This window comes from Strongylocentrotus purpuratus, unplaced genomic scaffold (assembly GCF_000002235.5).
Source record: "Strongylocentrotus purpuratus isolate Spur 01 unplaced genomic scaffold, Spur_5.0 spur5_scaffold_3, whole genome shotgun sequence".
NCBI classification, from domain to species: Eukaryota; Metazoa; Echinodermata; class Echinoidea; order Camarodonta; family Strongylocentrotidae; genus Strongylocentrotus; species Strongylocentrotus purpuratus.
The window spans coordinates 4,908,453-4,929,680 of record NW_022145609.1 but is presented as its reverse complement, the minus strand read 5'-3'; the positions used below and the strand labels follow the sequence as shown (position 1 = coordinate 4,929,680).

Here is a 21,228-nt window from a genome sequence, read left to right as displayed (position 1 = left end):
AACACGAAAACTGCTGCGCTATATGTTTAGACGAATGAGCCTGTATAGTCACTTCTATTTCGCTTAGCTATAAGAACCGAAATTATGAGAGTAATACAAGAAACGAAAACAAAAAATCAACAAATGGCATTCATTGATCCCTTTGCAGACAATAAATATTCAAAAATAAGAAGTAAATATCTAGTAAAATATACTAAAATTGCTGCTAATCTTTCCATTCATGCCACTAGCTAATTTGTTGCACAACTTAAGGAGCTGGCCGTTTTATTTTGGGAGTCTTCAGTATTATATTAATGAACGTAATAATAATTAACAAATAATAATAATGATTATTATAATGATAATGATGAAAATAATAACAATGATAATAATAATAATGATAATAATAATACAAATAATAATAGTAATTATTACAAAAATGAAAATACGTCTTGTTTTATACCGAGGGTAATATTGTTCTACCTACCAGCCCTTCAATCATAAGGTGCTCAATCATTCAGGCAATTTCCTCCTACTGTGTACCCATTTACTACACATTTGCTAAAGGACATTAGTCTAAATGTTGATAACTACCATGTTAAGTTTTTACAGTTTGTCCTGATGATTTCATAACTGCTTTTTCACAAACGTGATTTGTGAATTGAAAATATTTACTCTTTCAAGTACAACACAATTCTTTTTACAACGGTCTTTTGTCTATGTTTTCTTCTATGTATCTGATACCTGATGTTGTATTTCAACAGTTTGTAACATTTGTATCATGGCACCCAAATAAAACCCATTGCAAATAAAAGAACGTTGTTCGTTGTTTGTCTTAGTCTTGTGAATCGCAGGATGAATAATGAGTGATATATTGAATCTAGTTGAGGATATTTCAATACAAACGGTTAGCCAGTACGTACTGGTTAAAAAAAAAAACTTTTTACACTTTTGATCGTTAAAACCTCAACAGTTAAATCTTGTAAAAACCTGAAGCTGTCATACTTTAACGAGTTTATTTCGAATAAGTTTCATAATATATTAGAATCTTAAGTGGAATTTACTTTTTGAAAAAATTAAGCCATGAAATTTGTACCAGGGTATCAAATCAGCTTTTACTACAAATCAATATTAATAGATGAATGGCATATGGTGGCAAAAGGTGAAGTGTATTGCATATTATTATTATTATTTTTTTGGCACGGACAACAAAAATATATTTATCATTACCCCTTGTCATTATACACAGACTTATAAATTATGGTCGAAAATATCACAACGAAGAGCCATTTTAGGGCTCAACACCTGTTGGTGTCTTACTTTGTTTAAATTAATATTGTATAGAATTTTTTAGACTTTGAATACACCATTCTCTTTACAAGTAGAATTCAGTGTCAAGGGTTGGTCCCAATATCAGAGATATCGTCACGAAGCATTCTGAAATAGGTCCCTCAGAGTTAATGTGGAAAAGGTAGCAAGTATTGGTGTAGCTAACCGGTTATGTTAAAGCATTCAGCACCGTTTTTTTCAGATCGGTGGCATATCCAATGCCAGTTTTTATACTTGAAGTTACCGTTACCATTGTTGTGAATGGCAGTTTACGAGACCCAATCTTCAAAATTACTATTTGAACTTTTGTTAAGCTCAGCTTTTCCGAAATGAGAAAAAGGGTGAGGACATTTTGACAGCGCTGCCAACTTGCAAAGGATATTTAGGTCTACCTGAATGGGCCATTCTGAAAAAATTTACAAGAATGATATGGAAACGGGATATTGATATTTTTTAAAGCCTTTAAAATATCATTTTCATATTTCAGTACGAAATATAATATACTAAATATCAGGGGTACGAGTCAGCTTTGACGTTATAGTTCCAAAATGGAGTTCAAAGATTGATCGCTTGAATGATGGTTTATGAATTAACCAAGTGCTCTATTGGCCAGAACATTTAAATGTATTTACAAATTAGAAATAAAATGAAAACATGGACGGACCCATTGCACTTTCTTTATTCATCTGGACGGATGCATTTATTTCAAAACTTTCAGTCCTTTTTCAGATTCACAGCAAATTGCAATGCATATATATATTCAAGGTAATAGATGGCTTAAATTAGTTATTTCGGAATGTGTTACCATATACATCGTATCTTTGTATCTACAAAATATGCAACGATATTGAAATATCAAGGTACAGAATGTCACACACTGCAAGACAAAGGAAATAATTACATATACTATAATTCAACTTTCTAAAAAATTATGCTTCTAGTATGGAATTCCTATTAGAATATATTATATAGTTTGGACGGAATGTTACGCTAGGAACACAATCAATGATTGATAACAAAATTAATATTAAGTATCATGTTCCCGGCGATCATAACAGCTTCGATCTTCAATACATTTTATCTTGTACAGTCCACATCTGTTAATGAATAGAATCTTTGAATCTGGACAAAGTAGTGAAAGGTCCTGGCATATACTCTTCAAGCAATTTATATCAGTTATTTATATTAAATAGCATTAATAATTCCAAATAAAATGTTTCATATATAATATGAAATATATTTTTGCTGTCATTTTAGCGTTTCGACTCTAATTTAACACCAACATACACTATCAAATAAAAATCTACATGCCGGTGTGGAACATGTTATACTGACTTATAACCACATCAAACGTATACTGAAGTTTAATCACATCAAAGGTTCTATATAAAAACAAATGAGAAATATGACAAGATAAACAGTAAAATGAAAGGTTTTAAAATGTATAGACAAGTATTTATAAACTAAGATATTGTGTATCGCCTTCACCATATTGAGTATTTATTTTAATATAAACAAATTGGTGTAAATTTTCAGTTAAATATAAAGATTTGGAAAAAAAACCCAAGAACTATAGAATGTGAAATGTGCATGATTGAGTTCTTCTTTACTAATGACAAAGGTGTGTAAAACTAGAAGGCACTGCAAAAAATAAATACAGAATTTCTTTTTGAAAGGACAAGGCAGTGTGGTCCTTGCAATACCGAAGAAAAAAACAATAACAAAAAAAGCACATATACATTTAATTTTCTAATAGCTAATGTTAATTTGGATAAAAGAAATATCTGTATGAGATCTAGTATGCGGTGATAAATACATGCAGGAAAGCACACACACACCCACACCCATATTTAACAAAAGCCTAGGTATAATATTGTATCACATAAACACACACACACATATAGGGGCACACACACACACCCACACTTAGGTGTACATAAGCACAGTCCTGTAGTATAGCAATGCATATTAATACACAACACAAGATTACAAAACTGCAGTGTAGTGTCATAAGGCACATAAACACACACACACACACACACACACGCATGGTTACCAAAATACAGTCCTGTAGTAGCAATGTACACTGATACACCCACACAAGGAATCCTCATTTTTAGACTGTAAGGAGGAAGACTCAATGTACGGACAATGCTCAGACCCACACTAGGTTATAAAAACTGTATTGTAGTGTAATGAGGCACATAAACACACACTCACACACCCACACATGGGGTAACAGAAGAATAGTCATGTACTATAGCAATGCACATTGATACACCCAAACAAGGTTACAAAACTGCAGCGTAGTGTAATAAGGCACATAAATACACACCCACATCCACACAATGAAGCCCAATTTCAGTATCATAATGGAGCTATGGATAAATGCACAATACTCAAACCCACACACACGTTTACAAAACTGCATTCCTTTAGTTTAATAACACACACCCACACAGGCACAAAAAACACACACACACACATGCCTCCAAATAAACACCTACATAAGTCAGAGTAAATCAAATTGCAACATGAGGGGAAAAAACAATTTCTTACATTTGGAAATATCAGAACAAAGCTTTGGAGAATATATATGGTAAAATTACAAAAAGGAATTGGCATCATCAACATTATTATTCAAAATGACAACCTCAGAAATGGCTTCAAAGTTTTTGTCCAAACTTTAAAGCAATCTAAATGAAGAATAGGTTGGATTTTACTTTCCACCAAAGTACCTTTTAAACTTTATACATGTGTATTTAGAAAAGGTTGAATAACTTATGATCTTTTCTGGTCAAACATTCAATATTATATTGAGACAGCATAATGCATTCCAGTATTCAAGCCCTTTCTCAATAGCGATATTAATCTTTTTTAAACATACACTGTTCATGTAAAGGAAAAACACCAAATATTTGCAAGAATGTTTGGAATCCCTTCAGTATTATGGACGACCAGATTAAATCCTCCATTGAGCTTGTAATTTAGTATGCATAAGCCTCAAGCCTCAAGACTTCCCCATTCTTCTCAGAGTGGCAAAATCTGGCAACATTTAATCTTATTAAGCATGTATATATGTAACATGCAATTCTGTAGTACAAAACTCATACACAAATAGCAATCATTAGCATGTTGGGAAGAATGTACGGTTAACAAATGAATTATTCATACTCCTTGTAATATAATGTTTCTTGTGCTTTTCCTAACTCAAGAATGAAAGGTGTACTGGCTGAATTAAGACGTTTGTTTAAATGTAAGCTTTACAAAGTCACATTCTCATAAAACATGATAGGTGTACTGGTTGAATTAAGACGTTTGTTTAAATGTAAGCTTTACAAAGTCACATTCTCATAAAACATGATAGGTGTACTGGTTGAATTAAGACGTTTGTTTAAATGTAAGCTTTACAAAGTCACATTCTCATAAAACATGATAGGTGTACTGGTTGAATTAAGATGTTTGTTTAAATGTAAGCTTTACAAAGTCACATTCTCATAAAACATGAATCAGGACAAATCAATTTTTCACATACCCTAAAAAACATACACAATTTGGAAAGGGTTTGAATAATTCAGCTGTTAACTTTAGGTCAACTTTGGAAAAGCCACATTCTTTTTACAAATAGGGTTCAGAAGTCTTGCAAATTTCATATTATGTCTTTGATAGAAACATATTTTCTGTTTGGAGCCAGAAAGTTATTAACTTATGCACTTCAACACAGAATTAATATTAGTCACATTTGTATAGCGCTTTAATACTACATTTATAAGCGCTTTTTATTGTAACTATTATTACCGTGGTCAATGGATTCAATCGCTATTCCGCATATGATAATGCACACACTCCACTCCATGGGGAGTCTTCCCTGGGGTTAATTAGACCCTTTGGATGATAGTTTGAGTCATTTTGTGTTAAATACACAGAGAGTGGAATTTGATACTTGCCCTAACAGAAAGGTAACAAAATTTGCCACTTTGAGATTTCCATATTTTATGAGTTTATCTGATAAAAAAAGGCATAGATTTATAATAGTTGGGCTGTCCCTGTTGGCTAATGGGAGAAATTATAAAAAAGCATCACATACATGTAAGCCATGGAACTTATGAGCTCACTGCATTACAGATACTACTCCAATTAATTGACTACATAATTTTGTCAGTCCAGTAGGTTTTATAATTGAACCATCCAATGACTATACTTCTATGGAATGGGTTAAGGAGAAAATGACGATTTCAGAGAGGTAGGATGTCATCACAACCGAACACTTTTCACACTGGTCTGGGTCGTGGTGTACTCGATCAAGCATATAGGTATCACCTGAAGGTGATCAAAGATCACATACTCGTTGCATTTGCTTGGTGTGGCCAAATCATGTGCACCATCTCCACTACTAGGGCTCATAGCTGAAAGTCTCCCTGGTGTCTGTTGAGAAATATTGATAAATGAAAGCAAAATATGAGAAAAATATGGTTAGTACAAACTTCAAATTTCAAACAGATTATATGGCAAGAGATGCAGGTTTCTGAGAAAAAAAGATTAATTCCATCTTTTCAACCTTTTAAAACAATATTTGTGCTTCATGGTTTAAGAAATACACAAAATGTTAATATATTGATGCACTTTTTATTAATCCACAGCTGGAACACTATAACTACCACTAAGGGTAAATGATATTTAAAACCTTTCAATTTCTTGGTAGTTCAAAGTAGGAGTGGGTTTTAGTCAAAGTGGACACCCCCCCCCCCCCCCCCCCACAAAAAAGGGTCTTATAATTTCTTATTACAATAAGACATTTAGCATGGCACAGAGCATAATTTAATTTTCAGGTCTACCATTTGGAACATGTATATTTTTGCCAAGCATCTATTTACATCCACCTGTTTTATTTTCTTAGCCAACTTTTCAACCTTCCATCAAGGAATTGTAAGATTGCTTGCAGTGCAACTGAATGGAGCATATACATAGTAAGTGCATGGAAAAGACTTCAAATTAAGACCACACACAGATATGGAAGGGTGCCAGAATACATAAAAGCTAAACACTAGATGGTCATGGAAAGGATAGCTCAAGTATGAAGAATCAGACAGAAGAGCCCTCCTTTCCATGACCCTCAGCCTCTGTTTTGTAACTGTTTTTAAGGGTCACACAAATTTAAGCCTTGCTTCTATGAACCTTTGGCCTTGAAAAATGACTTTCACATAGCGCAACACTTCTGATGATAATTTTGGGGAAAATCCCTTGCGCAACATTTGTCTTACGCATCATGTAAATTGCTTTGTTCCCACCTACCGTTCTCACGCAAATTAATATGGTTCGCCTGCGGAAACGCAAAATCAAATTCCAGAGGCGTGCCATCATTATAGGCATAACATTACACGGGGATTGAAGAATGATCTAAAGAGTACAGAAAATTCTCCCCAATAAGTTTGACCCCTTGAGGATACATTTTAGTTTAATGAGCTGTAACATTGTTTTAACTAAATACAAGGGATAGACTTTAAGACGACAATTTAAGACTAATGATTAAGAAAATACATTTTTTAAAGCCTTGTTTTACTAGACATTTTGGACTTACAAATGAGAAAGAATATAATGGTATAAACTATAATCTTTGATATATCTGACTCCTGGTCATGAGATGAAGCATTTGAATCTGGTTTGCTTATTTACTCTAATTTAGGCATTTTATGCAAGGTGTTTCTCTCAACACAGGTACATGTATATAGATGGGTACCTGGTGAGATATAATCCTTGTTATGCATTGCGTAGTGATAGAGAGCTTGGCCTTGTTTCATAAAACATCTTATCAATAACAAATGATAAATTTCTATGACAAATTTGTGCTCAGCCAATCAAATGGCACGAATCCAGTAGCTTATAACAGTTATAGTAACTTGTTATAGATGACAAGTTTTATGAAACATGGCCCTGGAATAAAGTCTGGATTGGTATTTTCTAAATATTCATACTGGGGCCATATATATTCACACCAATTAGAGGGATTCCAAATGTTGATATCTGAACTGCGATCATGAACCTCATATGTGTGTGTGTGTGTGTGTGTGTGTGTGTGTGGGTACGTGGGTGTGTATGTGTGTGGACATACAAATCTCACTACACATATTTTAACATTTGGATGAGGATTCAACTCTTGCGAATAGTGCATTTTGTGAATAACCCTTAGCTGGTTTCTGTGCACTCTGTGTTAAAACATAGGTGAATGAAAGTGGGACTAGAAACTTAAGCCCAAGTCCACTCCAAAATTAATTTACTTTCAATAAAAGCAGAAAAATCAGACTAACCAATCAAAAAAAATCTGAGCAAAATCGGATATCTAATAAAAAAGTTATGAATTGTTAATGACATTAAAAACTTTGAAAATCACTAGACAAATTGGCAACTCACACTCATGAATCTGTGACGTCATGTCCTCACTATCCACTAATTATTTTCTTTATATTGATGATATAAATTTCCTATTTTCTCCTTAAGAATCTTATTTCTTCACACCACCATCCAAGTCAGATTAATAGTAATATGTTTTTGTGTGGATGCACTAATATAGAGTAATTTTTTCCAGCTACATCATGAAAAATGTGAATTTTGATAAACTATTTATATAAAAATCAATAATTATGAATAAACAATATTCCGAAAATAGTATAAATTCTTCAAAGTTCATAAAAGATTTTGTGAAATGTCATGCACGCAATATGATACAAATCGTACAACCTGGGCAAAGGCATTGGGAAATCAAGTTTTGGAATAAATAGGGAAATTAATGGGATTAAACCATATATGGAGCAATTGATAAATAGTGAGGACATGACGTCACAAACTGATAACCATCTCGGCAATTTGTGTTGTGATTCTCATTGTTCCATAGTTTAACATACTTTTTCAAAAATTCATAACTTTCTTATTAGTTATCCGATTTTGCTCAAACTTTTTTGAATTGCTTTGTCTGATTTTTCGGCTTTTATTGAAAGTAAGTTATTTTTTCTATTTTCCCATGAGTGAAAGGGCATGAAAACATGAAAGTTAAATCGCGATTCACAACTCACTCATTCTGGTGTGTGTATGGACCTGTAAACAATATTATTCTTTAAAAAAATGAAACTATACTGTGCTTACCACTATGGAGTCAAATCCAACCGGAGCGGTGAGTCGGAATTTATCTTTCTTGATCACAGATTCAGTTCTGCCAAGCCCGGCTTCAACCAGAATCATTTTACCTAACTGAAAAAAGTTCAAATAAGGAAAAGAAAAAAGAAAATGAGATAATGATATTAATTGGATTTAAATAGTAGTTTTTCCAGAAACTACAAGGCATCGTCCCTTGGACTAAGGACGATTGAGGAGAAATGTAGAGGTATGCTTTCAGATATTTTTTGTTGTTGTAGAAGAAGTTAAATGAAGTTCTATTTCTTAGCAGTGCAGAAAGTAGGTTCCACAGGCACGAACGAGGCATCAGAGTAAAAGGATTTGAAGCCAGCCTGTTTACGGAATTTGGGAATGAGAAAGGCAGGAGCTGATGACATTCCCAAGTTAGAAAATTAGGTCTTAAACCATATGTAATCTTTGTTTTAACCATGCCCTCAACTGCCGGCCAAATAATGTGTCTATTTTTTCTTGATATCCTAACAGACAATAGTTTATGGTTTATATATATTGCCTTTACTTTTTTTTGCTGGGGGAATAAGTTTATATTTAGTCCTATGCTTCTACAGTAGCGCTTCTGTAATTTGTCTACATACAGGTAGTACTTTCAGTACAAATATATCTAAAATGACTGTTTCGCAAGCACTTGCATTCATGGTTGTCTAACCCCCTTACATATATACATGTTACAGACATTTTCTCAAGTTTCTTTGAAAATGAGCCTTGGTAATTTCACAAAATTAAAAAAGAAGAAGATATACTGCTTACAGTGTTTTTGAAAGGCTGGTCATATCCCATTTGTTTTTCATTATATATATCTTATCCAATAGCAATGCAAACGAGACAAGGCGAGAGAGGCCGAGAGACTGAGACAGAGACAGAGAATGGGAGAGAAAGAGAGACAAGCAAAACATTCTGCTTATTTTACAGTAACAAGGAAGACGTTTACAAACAACCAACAAACAGCCTGATTTTGATCTCATGTTTCCTCCCTCTGTTTCTCTCAAACATCATCGTTTCATTTGTATTGAATGTTCCAGGATCTGCCTGCATGCAAGTGCATAATGCGTTTCACTGGCTTCCCTGTGACCTTTGACCTGGCAAGGTAGGATTCTGATGATCATACACACCTACGCATTCCTCCCAGACAAGGTACCGACCAGAGAAAGACCCAAGGGTTCAGGGATCAACGAATAGGCACGAGACAAAAAGAAAAGGGGGAGAGGGAGAAGCTTGTACTACTTTCCTAGTAATGTCATATGTAAAATGAGTACAAAAGATGTAAATATGAACATCAGTTGAGACTTGGTCCGGGGACTGCTACTGAAAAGGCATTGGTTTGAAGAAAAGCCACAGGTCTTCAGGCACAAACTCTAATTTTACACATAAAAACAATTCCATCAAATGCTAGGTTAACCTTAAGATTTGTTGAAACCTTTAACAGCTTTCAAACTTCTCCAACAAATAAAAACTCCATGAAAATGACAGATAGGGCATGCGCTTTCACAGTGACCTTTAATTAAACTACTTTAGACGCATAAAAACCAATGATTGTCTTCTGACTCTGATGACTTGTCATGCGTGGGTATACAAGTCTCAGAGCAGATACAAAATAAAAAATGACTGTCGTTGCATGAATGTATTAAAGCAAGCCCCTCCCCTCTGTACATGATGCAGGCTCAGGTTCAGGGGAAAACAGTCTGTTCCTTGGACAAAACGTTGACCAGAGGCCCTGTTTGTAGGAGAATCACACCCTATATATGCACCTTTATATGCTACACTTCTTGCAAAGAGTAGAGTGCTTACCCGGAGTTTAGTATGTTTGCATTTACATATATACATATATATATTGTAACTGGTGATTTACAAACAGATCCCCAGGATAGGCTGCATATTATCCCTTTGAAGATTATCAGTAGAAGAAGAGGAAGAAGAAGAAGAACACCTTATTCCATTTATCTGTTGGATCTGTGGTGTGAAAAGTGCAAGTAACATGCTAATGGCAATCCAAGGGAAATTTGTTTAGACGTACAAATCATGTTTGCTTTTCCTCCGCTGGTGGTCTAAACCAATTGCCTTCGCAGATCTGTCCCACAAAATCAAAGGGTTCGAACCTGAGCTACATTTCAAATGTGTATAACAGAAATGTTAAAGGGACAGTTGAATTCTTGTTTAAGACCGCAAATGCCTTCAAAGTGCATGGTTATTGCTCTTATTCTTATTTATGACATTTCTGCATGGTGCCCTTTTAGGTCCTAAAATTGCTATTAAGGTAATTGTAGTCCCCGATCATATCAATTCAGCTCCACTTGAAGAAATATGGTGACCGTTAATTTAATGATTTGATAATAATAGCACTACACGGGCCAGCTGGTTGTGCATATTATAATAACCAACACGAAAACGCCAATGAAAAAACTAACATTGGCATTGGCTGGAATAAAAACGTATAAGGCATTATATCCCGCATACTAAGAATCTTGCAATCTGATTGGTCTAAACGAGGTCACATGATAAATTATAGATAAGTACTATCTACCGGAGATAGGTCTTTCATAAAGTAATTTTTTGCTGCTGCCCCACTTGCGCGACTTGTGCATTGAGTAAGCATAGCAAAGTAGGTTACGCGAAATGTCAATGTCAATGTCAAATGAGTGCGCATCGACTGTATTATATGTACGCATGTTGTGCTTTGTAAAATCTAGCTGAAGCTAAACTGTCTGCAAAACCAGTTGTTTTAATTATGTAAAATTCACTTTAAATAGACCTTATATTGCCGATGCGGGATATAAAGCAAATATTAACCTCCTTTACTCGCCAATGGATACAAACTATTACCCTCGTAGTCGATTAATATTTGCTTACTATCTCGTTTTTTCAACGGCTGGTTCAAAATTATCAAAAATTTGTGGGGCCCCACAAATATTAAAAATGGATATATTTATGGTTATTTCAGCCGTCTCTAAACTGATTTTGATCAAACAAATATGAATTTGTCATCTAAATTGTATGCTCCGCTTTCAAATTATCTCACAATTTTTTGTGTGAAGCGCCATTTGCAGGCCAACAAAATTAAAAGGTACTTCCAACGGCATTTTAAAGATAATACTAATTAAAACTTCCCTCAAAACAAAAGGGGCTTGAAAATATCTTTAAGTGGGAAAATAACGGCCATTGGTTGTCGATCCACTTTAGTGATTGCAATTCATTTAGTAATAGTCTGATTTTCAGACCGTTGTACCGAATGGTGGTACATTTTGTGCTGCGCAAAGATTTAATCAGTTTAATTTTGGCCATATAAGAAGTGGGTTATTGATGTACACAAATGCTCATGTATCCTTTTCAGCTCATTTTCTGTATGTTATTACCAAAGAAATAAAAGGAAGTCAGTCAGTCACTCAATAGTGTCTGACAGTGAAGTCTAGAAATTAAACGGGTTTCCTTGCATAATTTGAATATTAGGACACTGCTAACGTTTAAATTTCACAAGTAGGACATACGTGACATATTCATAATTTGGAGGCAAATCTAAAGTTATAAATATCTTTTCTCTTTCTGTTCTCTTTCTTTTCTTACAAAAATTATTTTAACTCTGATCAGTAAAATTAAAACTCCAAAGACAACTTTTTTTTAATGAAGACATGCCGTTTATATTTTCTAATTAATTTTTTTCTTCAGATGGAGAACACACGCCTCCTATTTCTGCCACTGGTGTATATTTGTTTAAGATATCTGCTGTAAATTATTCAAGACAGCGTAATAGTGACCACCCTGGTTAACTATCACACTTTCCTGTTTTTAAAATTGGCAAATGTTTACATGATTTAAAAAAAAATAAACCATTACCTTAACACGTTACATTGATTTCATCACCTCTAGCAAATATGAACAAGAATACTCCAAAGGTCTATAAAAATTGTGATTCTGCATCGAAAAAAAGTGATGTACGCATTCATACAGAGATCAAGAGAAGGAAAAGAGATTCAGAGAGAATAAAAAATAGAGAAAATAAGAGAGGGATGATTAGCAAGAAATGGGTAAAAAGAGAAGAGAGAAATGGAAAGAGAAATGAGAAAGTCAGACAGAATTGGAGAGAAGAGATAGATACATTAGAGAGAAAGAAAGCAAAAGAAGGAAGGCAGGAAGGATAGAGATAGAAATGTTTCCTTGCTATTGCATTGTCCGAAGCACCGACATAGGCGCAATCCCCAGTACATACAGAGTTACAGACATTAATCCTACTGCAGAGGGGCATATAAGCAATCATACCAAACATCGAGGTAAATCAAGGTAAAACAGAAAAAAGGGAGAGATGGAAAGAGAGAAAAAGGCAAGAGAGACATTGAAATAATGAAGAGAAAGAGGAGAGAACGTAGAAGAGGGAGAGGCAGAGAAAAGTGATGGAAAGAGAAGGAGGCAAGAAAAGAGATTGATGAAAGAAGAGTAAGAGAATGATGGAAGAGAGAAATAAAGATGGCTGAGATGGAGTGAGTCCTTGACCCCTTTGATTAACCTGCTAGCTGGCCTGTACTCTTGAACTAGGTTTAGTTTCCTCAAGGAAGGAAAAGCTCATGTACGCATACCAACATGAAATACCTGGATAAAGTGGGATTCCATTCATAGGAGAGCTATAGCTTGGGGCCGCCTTTTCATCCCGTCTCCTCTTTCACGGTGGAGGAACAATAGCTATGTTCACAGGGAACTGTCAAAGATTCAAACATCAAGTTTGCGAAACCTTGAAGATTTGCAAAACAATGATCCCATAACAACAAGGGTTCACATTGGAGCAAAAACAATGAGTATTTATTTACAGTTTTAAACTATGAGCCTGTCAAGAAATCATTTTAACTTTAAGCTGGCATAACCTTAAAGTTTATAACATCTGCATGGCACAGAACTTGTAAGATTATCTGTGGCTCGTAGTTATGAAGCTAACCATAAGATTGCTTGTGGTTTATACCTTTAACCCATTGACCCGTTGATTTAATTCTCCCCTTCCTACAGGCTTTATACAGGAACAAGGTTTATCCGATTGGTTAAGTAAATTTAACATTTTATAACTATTAGTGTGTCAACATAGTCTGTAACGACAAGATAACCTCAAAGTTTAAAACCATGACCTAAACTTTAAAGGGGATGTCCACCCTAAAACTGACTCAATATCAGGTGGACTTCCCTTTAAGTTAATGGAAGGTCATGTGAACATAACTCATGTTGGATCAAGGCTTTCATGGATAGGGATATTTCTCCTTTATTTCACTCCAGGCAGAGTGCAATGTTTAGTTTGGCTCGCTGCATTCTACTCTCATGAACCCTCCACAAACATCCATCAGTTATACCAAGGAGGCAAGCTCTCACCTCGGTGGTTTAAACTTTAAAGGTAGAGTGCAATGTTTAGTTTGGGTCACTCATGATCACTCCACAAACATTAAAGGTGCTCACAGCATTCCAGGTAATTTAGCACCAAATGTAGATCAATGTCTTGCCGGAGGACAAAGTGCCATAGCCGGACACCAGTTCCAATTGTCAAGTCAAGTACCAATGACTCAGCTGCACCTACTGCCAGTACAACTGAAATGCAGATGTATTACAGTAGGCTTCCCCTACTCTTTAAGGTGGTATCTCACTTAGCGGCAATGCTTGCGAACGTAGCAAATTGCGGGTTTATCCAGGGTTTATAAAAGGTTGCAAAAGGTTTGTAAAAGGTTACAAGAAAGTTTGCGAGCAGTTTTCATTGTCGAAACAGGTTTTCTTGTCGCAAATTTTGTTTTAACATTAAAAAAAAAGCGAACCCTAATTTGCGCCAACAATCGTCTGAAAAGTTGGCGTATCAAAATTTGCAATGTTGCTCAGTGAGATACCAGGGTTTATAAAAGGTTACAAAAGGTTTGTAAAAGGTTACAAGAAAGTTCGCAAGCAGTTTTCATTGTCACAAATTTTGTTTTAACATTTAAAAAAGCGAACCCTAATTTGTGCCAACATTCGTCCGAAAAGTTGGCGTATCAAAATTTGCAATGTTGCTCAGTGAGATACCACCTTTAAAGGGATCCGGTAACTTTGTCTCAGATTCTGAAATAAAATTCTGGATTTAGCTCATGATGCAATGATAATTATAAACCTTTAAGTCAGTCAGGAACCCCATGACTTTTACAAGCCAATCGCCTGTCTGATTATCAAGATATTTATGATTGGAATTACAAATTTTGAAAACCGTTCGCCCGACGGTTTTCATAACACTACAGTCTATTGGGCAAAACGAGTATGGTAAAACCGGTCACTCAAAGATTTTTACTTTTTTGAGGCACTTCTTGATCATTTTGAAGCGCAATTTTTTTAGGGCTTCAATATTACACCATATCACAGACACTGGTAACACGTAGGGCCGTGTATCTCAGATTTACCATTGTTAAACGATGCCTTTAATAAAGAGTGCTGTGGGTTCTAAAGAGATGTGCTTGTTGGATCCCATGGAAACTTTGACAATATTCAGCTATTTACTGGATACTGCAGCAAGTGGACTTCACTTTAGCATTGAGAAGCCTAATGTAATGCATACACCCTCTACTCACTTCAAAAGAAACATCTTTAAAGGTAATACAAAGTTTTGGTATGGGTTCATGAATTTGGTTCAAATTAACATATTGTAAGCATATGCGATCCTTCAATATTTAGTGATTGTTGTCGCGTTGAAATTGAGTCTATAATGATGAAATTGTAAATAATAAACTCTTTATGTTGTATAGCTCCCTCTCAAGGTCAAGATATTAATTCAACTATATACAATGTTTCTTAACTAAAATCTAACGATTGGCTATTCCCGTTTCGAAATTATATATCACAACTACATATTCTGAGATTTTCATGGTCGCAGCTACCATTGTATGGCCGTAGGCGCTATTTGAAATGTATCAAAATTTTACCGGGAGCGCCGGTAAATTTTTATATTCAATTTTTCTCGAAAGCAGAAGAGTTTTAGGGGCTAAATTTTCTAGAGCTTATAATACATCCACAAGGGCATCAAAATATATCATAATTGTAAAAAGTCACTATCCGGCCAATTTTCAAAATTTCCCAAAACTTTGTATTACCTTTAAGGTTAGGTCTAAGGTGTCATCATCACAAGTTCCTATTCTACAAGACGACCTGAAGCTTTCTGTGTCTCCAGCAGCAAGTTCTTGAAAGGACAGTAAGGTTTGCTGCTGCTGCTTGCAAATTTGGTAAAAAAACAATAACTAATTCCAAAATCCAGGATATGCAAGCTTTGACGCAAAGCACATGGAAACATTCAAGAATATATAGGCCTATAACTGGTGTGCATTGATGTGTTTGCTCTATTACACACAGACAAACAATGTTTTATCTGAGGGATAGAATACATGACACAGGAGGGGGCAAGCCTGGCTTCCGAGGCTAGTGCTTTTGCATGTATTTTCCTCCATATGCCACATTCACCACATTCATCTCAACATATGGAGTGTTAAGTATGTACAGGTGAAAGAATCTAGAGCAAACATGTCAAGGGTAGCTGTATTCCACAACAAGCTATGTTAAACATTCAAGATCATGGCATCTGTCTATACTTAAATATACGTTATGGGTTGTTAACCCGCTGCCCGAGCACTTAGCATCAATCCCTTGATTTAGCCTACATTCATAATGGCTTGCAGAATGCAGATCTCTCAAGGAAGCCACCATTGATACACCTGGATCGAGAGACAGATCAACGGATAAATGCCTTGTATTAGCACTTAGCATAGCCTTAAGGCCTGTGTTTTCCAAACCCCTTCGAGCTTCACAATGAAGACGGCATAGCTGGATCTTGTCCTTGGAAACAATCTATTGGCTATGAGCCAGTTGGTTAGAATCCTGCACCTGTCTATAGTCAAGGCCAAAGAAGGCTCCATTTGGTCATCCTTCTTGGTGGCACCAAACTGTCTCCTTGCCTCTCAGCTATTCCCATTCACTTGACTGATTTGCTTAAAATGTATGTTTTATCGTTATATACGTTTCATACGTTTCAGGTAAACGGTCAGGTTTGGAAATGGCTTAGTAAACGCGATTAATTCAATTCCTGGCAAAGTTATCTGATTCAAATCAGGAGTCCGATGTTGGCTCCAACAGCTATAAATAGTTCTGAGATTTTTCAAGGAAATTAGCGTACGCCAAAACAAGAACACCTGTAAAGCCCCTATAGTAGTACGTAAGCGTGAAAGGATATGACTAAACCAAAATACGGGAAAGTCCTGATATCGCAAAATCCATCAGGATATCAAATGTATTGTACAGCAATCTGAAATTCCATCTAGCGATTATTTCCCTGGGCTTTATTTCTAGGAAAGTACAGCGTGTGGGTTAGGGTTGCCTACGGGTGAGGTATAATGGTGGGTCCAAGATTGAAGTTACTACATGCTAAAGTTAACAGACAATATTTCTCATTCAATTTACAGATATATATATACTGATAAGCGTTAACAAAAAATCGGGAGGATAAGGATGGTGATCGTAAGGTCGAGAGTTGGGGTGAATTATTGGGAGCCTCCCGATGAAATCGGAAGGGTTGGCATCTCTGCTATAAGAACCAATCTCCTTGGCTGATATGAGTTAGGTCTGCCAGATTGAAGTTGCATGTATCATTCTCCAGACGAAACGAAAGATTGGCTTCAGGACTCATAATTCAAATACCTTGATGGCAAAAACAATAATATTTCAAATAAATGTGTCATTTGTGCGTTTGTTTTAGGTATCAGAAACATAAAGTACCTGTACTTTTCATGTATATTTCAGACATTACCTTGCATCGTATTTCATTCATACTCGGCGCTATCTTATTCTAGGAAAACGGGTGCTACTTCCTTTAATAATAATGAAAACAGGAAAGAGATCATCTATATATCACTCATTTCTTGAGAGCATTTGTTTGCGACCCTTGGGTCTGTTCCAACCTGCACTCAACATCTGCTTGCAAACTCAACAAAAACTTGCTTTTATTCCACACTTTCCTTCGAAATCACCCACAAGAGTCGCCAAGAACAATGTGTTCAAATCAAGCTAAGACATATATATCCTCAGCTGATTGAGAGCTATAAGGTCTGTGAGTCCATGTCTATATAATGGCTTGCTGTAGATAGAACGTCCTTCTACCGGTCGTACCAAGATGATTTGAAAGTAGAGACCATGGATTACTGCAATGCAAAACTGATGAACATGATGACAGATGGGTTCAAAGACAAACCCTTTACTCTAGTCAGTGTCTTCCGACTGACTGCGGGTATTGCGAACTATTTTCTAGGAATCTCTTGGTCACGGGCTTCATGGTGAACTTGAACCCACCTACATTTCAGGAGCTTTCCGGGGACGGTAAAGGGAAATGCCTAAAGCTATCGCCAGGGTAGCTCTAGAAGGGATGTGGGTTAATGCTAGTTGAGGAATAGATCTCGGATATTCACTTGAATAACAGTTTTCTTGGAGGAGGATGATTTTGATTACAGAATAAGATATTCAAAAATAAAAGAAAAACAAAAGTACGGAGAAGTAGAGAAAATGAAGCCTGGGATTGCTAAAGAAAGATATACATTTTGAGTGTGGGTGTGTGAGGGAGTGTGTGAGAGATAAAGAGATGGAAGGGGACGGATTTCAGAGAAACAGAAAAAAAGAAGAAAATATTAGATACAAAGAATGAGACATGGATAAGGATAGTTTGTAGATTTAGGATTAAAATTAAAACCTGACATAGATCAAATCACTTTCAGGGATTTCTCAATTTTGTTTACTGACAGCAAGAAGGGTATTGATTCTTAGTTCATACTCTTATGGTTCTTAATCATCAGATTAATTATGATTTTTTTTGTTCCAATTCTGCTCCACATATTCTCTTGTCATATACTAATAATATATATATCCCTAATAATAGCCATCATGTGCTAAACAATCAAGAAGCTTAATCTTCTACTGATGTTAAAGAACTGTAGGTCATCAACATTTATATCTAGAAAGATATGCATAGAGATAGGCAATGCCCAAGAAGATATAATCAATGTTGTATTGCAAGTCAACTGTACCTTCATAGTTTGATCATGGTTATGCTGGTCAACAGCACTTTGCATGGGGCCTACAAGAAGTTAGATTAAATTACAAAACAACGAACTGAAAATGAGGAGACGGTGCTGAGCTGAAATCAGTATGTAAACTTGTTTACTGCAGGGGAAAATGGAATGAAGATATTATCAAAGAAACGTGCCGACATATCCCAAAAGCACAAAGAAAAAGAGAACACCACTGCAGCAAAGGGGGTGAAACAAAGAGACCTACATACAGGTACAATTACGCCAGCCCAGATCCATAATACCGCTCTAGAAATTAATAACAGTCCACCAGACAAAGAAATATAAAAACAAACATACAAGAGGAAAAGCTCTCTCCCTCTTGGAAAAGGACTCCTCACGTCAAGTCTTGAGGCGAGGAAACCAACCGGGCAGGCAGCGAGAGGAAAGATTGAGAATTCCACATACTGTTACAATTGCTGAAAACCTTGTCATTCGTTGGGCATGTAGATGACCTTAAGACTATCTAGGTCATACCACCTAAAGATTATCCATCATTGGAGAATAAAAGCGGGAGTCCCATGGCGTGAGGTGCAGTGATCTCAGCAGTCATAAATATAACCTATTTCCCCAATGCTGGCATCAAGCCCCCTTCATACTACACAGGTGATAACAACATTATCAGCAGCCTGAGAACATTGCGTGTGAATCAGATCCTCAACGGCATTACAAGTCTGTGTATATTTCAAACAAACAAAAATTAAATTAGTATATGAAGTCCCCTCACATGCAGAAAGTAATTTTGTGAAGGGGAAAATAAATTGTTTACAACTGCTGCTTTGTTTGTACATTTTTTCCCTTTAACCTCAACGTGTAATTCCTTGAATATAAAATGATAGCATAAGCATTGAAAACATAAATAAATGTTTGAAAATGATCCCAAGGTCTAGAAAACTTAATCAATATAATTATCTGACATTCAAAAAAGTAGAGAAAGAGGATCAAATCAAAATATTAAGAATAATAAATTTGTTGATGTCAAAAGATAATTAAAAAAACACAATGAGGAAATTTAAAGGTATTCCGTATTAGGTAACTTTGACTATGATTCTAAACAAAATCCTGGATTTAGCTCATGCTGCAATCATTATTACAAACCTTTAGGTCCAAAATGAATCCCATGACTATTACAAGCCAATCGCATGTTTGATTATCAAGACATTTATGATTGGAATTCAACATTTCAGAAACCGTTTTCCCAATGGTTATGAATAGTTTTTTAATTTTTTTATAACACTACAGTCTACTGGTGAAAATGAGTATGGTAAAACCAGTAACTCAAAGTTTTAAACTTTTTTGAAGCACTTCTTAATCATTTTTAGGTGCAATTTGCTTAGGGCTTCAATATTACACCATATCATAGACACTCATAACACGTACGGTCATGCATCTCAGATTTTTAAAACTGGAAACATTGTTAAATAATGCCTTTAAATATAGAGTTCTTATTGGCAATGTTTTCAATATAAACACAAATAACCTTATATACAAAAAGGACAAATTTGCTCCCAAAGGAATGACAACAAAAACAAAAAATAAAATTGAGATCTACTAATTTGACGATCTGTTATTGTTAAACCATGATGTGAACAGGGGTTGACCTTCCAAAACACAAAAATTTGGCAACAATTATTCTTCAAAAGTCCCCTGATGCGACCCTGGGGTTCTGCAACTGTGCTTCGATACCATAGGTGAAAGACCACACAAGACTTGCTCCGGCATGGCATCTCAAAGCCCCGGTCCTTATTAATACAAGTGAGAACATGACGTAGGTTAAAGTAAAGGAATTCAACATCCTTAGCTAATTAAGACTAATTATGCTCACAATGCAGTTGGTGCGCTAGAAGCTGTTAGTGTACGGTGGAATAAAATATTCAGATAATTTCCCAACTAAAGCATTCACAGCTATGGCATTGTAAATGGTATAGGTTTAGGGCATGTGGCACCTAGCCTCACTTAGGCTCTATTTCATTGATGATACATTGCAAAGGTTGGAATGGGTTGTGATCAGCCTTGGGTTTAGGTGCAAGCTAGGTTCTCTTAAAAATTGATAATTTGGAGCACTCAATGCATACCTTAAAACTACATGAATATAGTTTTAATTAAAGTTTTAACAGTAAAAGATGATAAAAAAAGATATTGCATTTATCCAAAAGATCAACGCTAGTACAGACTCCGATAAAAAATTTAACACAACTACTGCATGAAACTATTTTAATATGGCAGGTAGGGGTGAAAAAAGAAAAGAAGGGGCGGCATGTAACCCCCTATCAAAGCATTAATCACTGTATTATAACACACAGAAAATGCATTAAAGCTTGAGGAAGAGGTTGGGCATATGTTTGGGAATGATTATTTAGGGTAAAAACACCATTAAAAGTGGTTTGTGGAAATAAGGGGATGGAGAAAACACCTTTCTTTACAAGGTAAACATTAAACCTTACACATGCACTATGATTTCTTTTGAAGGACAGTAAGAAATTCTTAATATCATCCCATGACGATGCAAGTTGATGAAACCATTCCCATTCATTCCTCCCCTTGTAGGCATTAGAAAATTGAGCAAAGTCCTAGAAGGAAAGCACTTCCTGCCTTCATTCTTGAATTCTATAGGAAAGAGACCTTGAGGGTAGTGATTGCAGAAGACGTCAAGGGT

The 21,228-nt window shown here is 35.5% G+C and overlaps 1 protein-coding gene across 1 annotated transcript in view; it reads right to left on the bottom strand.

The window, feature by feature from the left end:
* Positions 1-3,074: 3,074 nt before the first annotated feature.
* LOC763418 overlaps positions 3,075-21,228 on the bottom strand; it is a 45,543-nt gene continuing 27,389 nt past the window's right edge. The window contains exons 7-8 of the mRNA XM_011679911.2: positions 8,446-8,550; positions 3,075-5,733 (exon numbers count right to left, since the gene is read on the bottom strand). Of these exons, the coding sequence (XP_011678213.2) occupies positions 5,563-5,733; positions 8,446-8,550 (276 nt within the window). The 3' untranslated portion in view covers positions 3,075-5,562. The remainder of the gene's footprint in view (positions 5,734-8,445; positions 8,551-21,228) is intronic.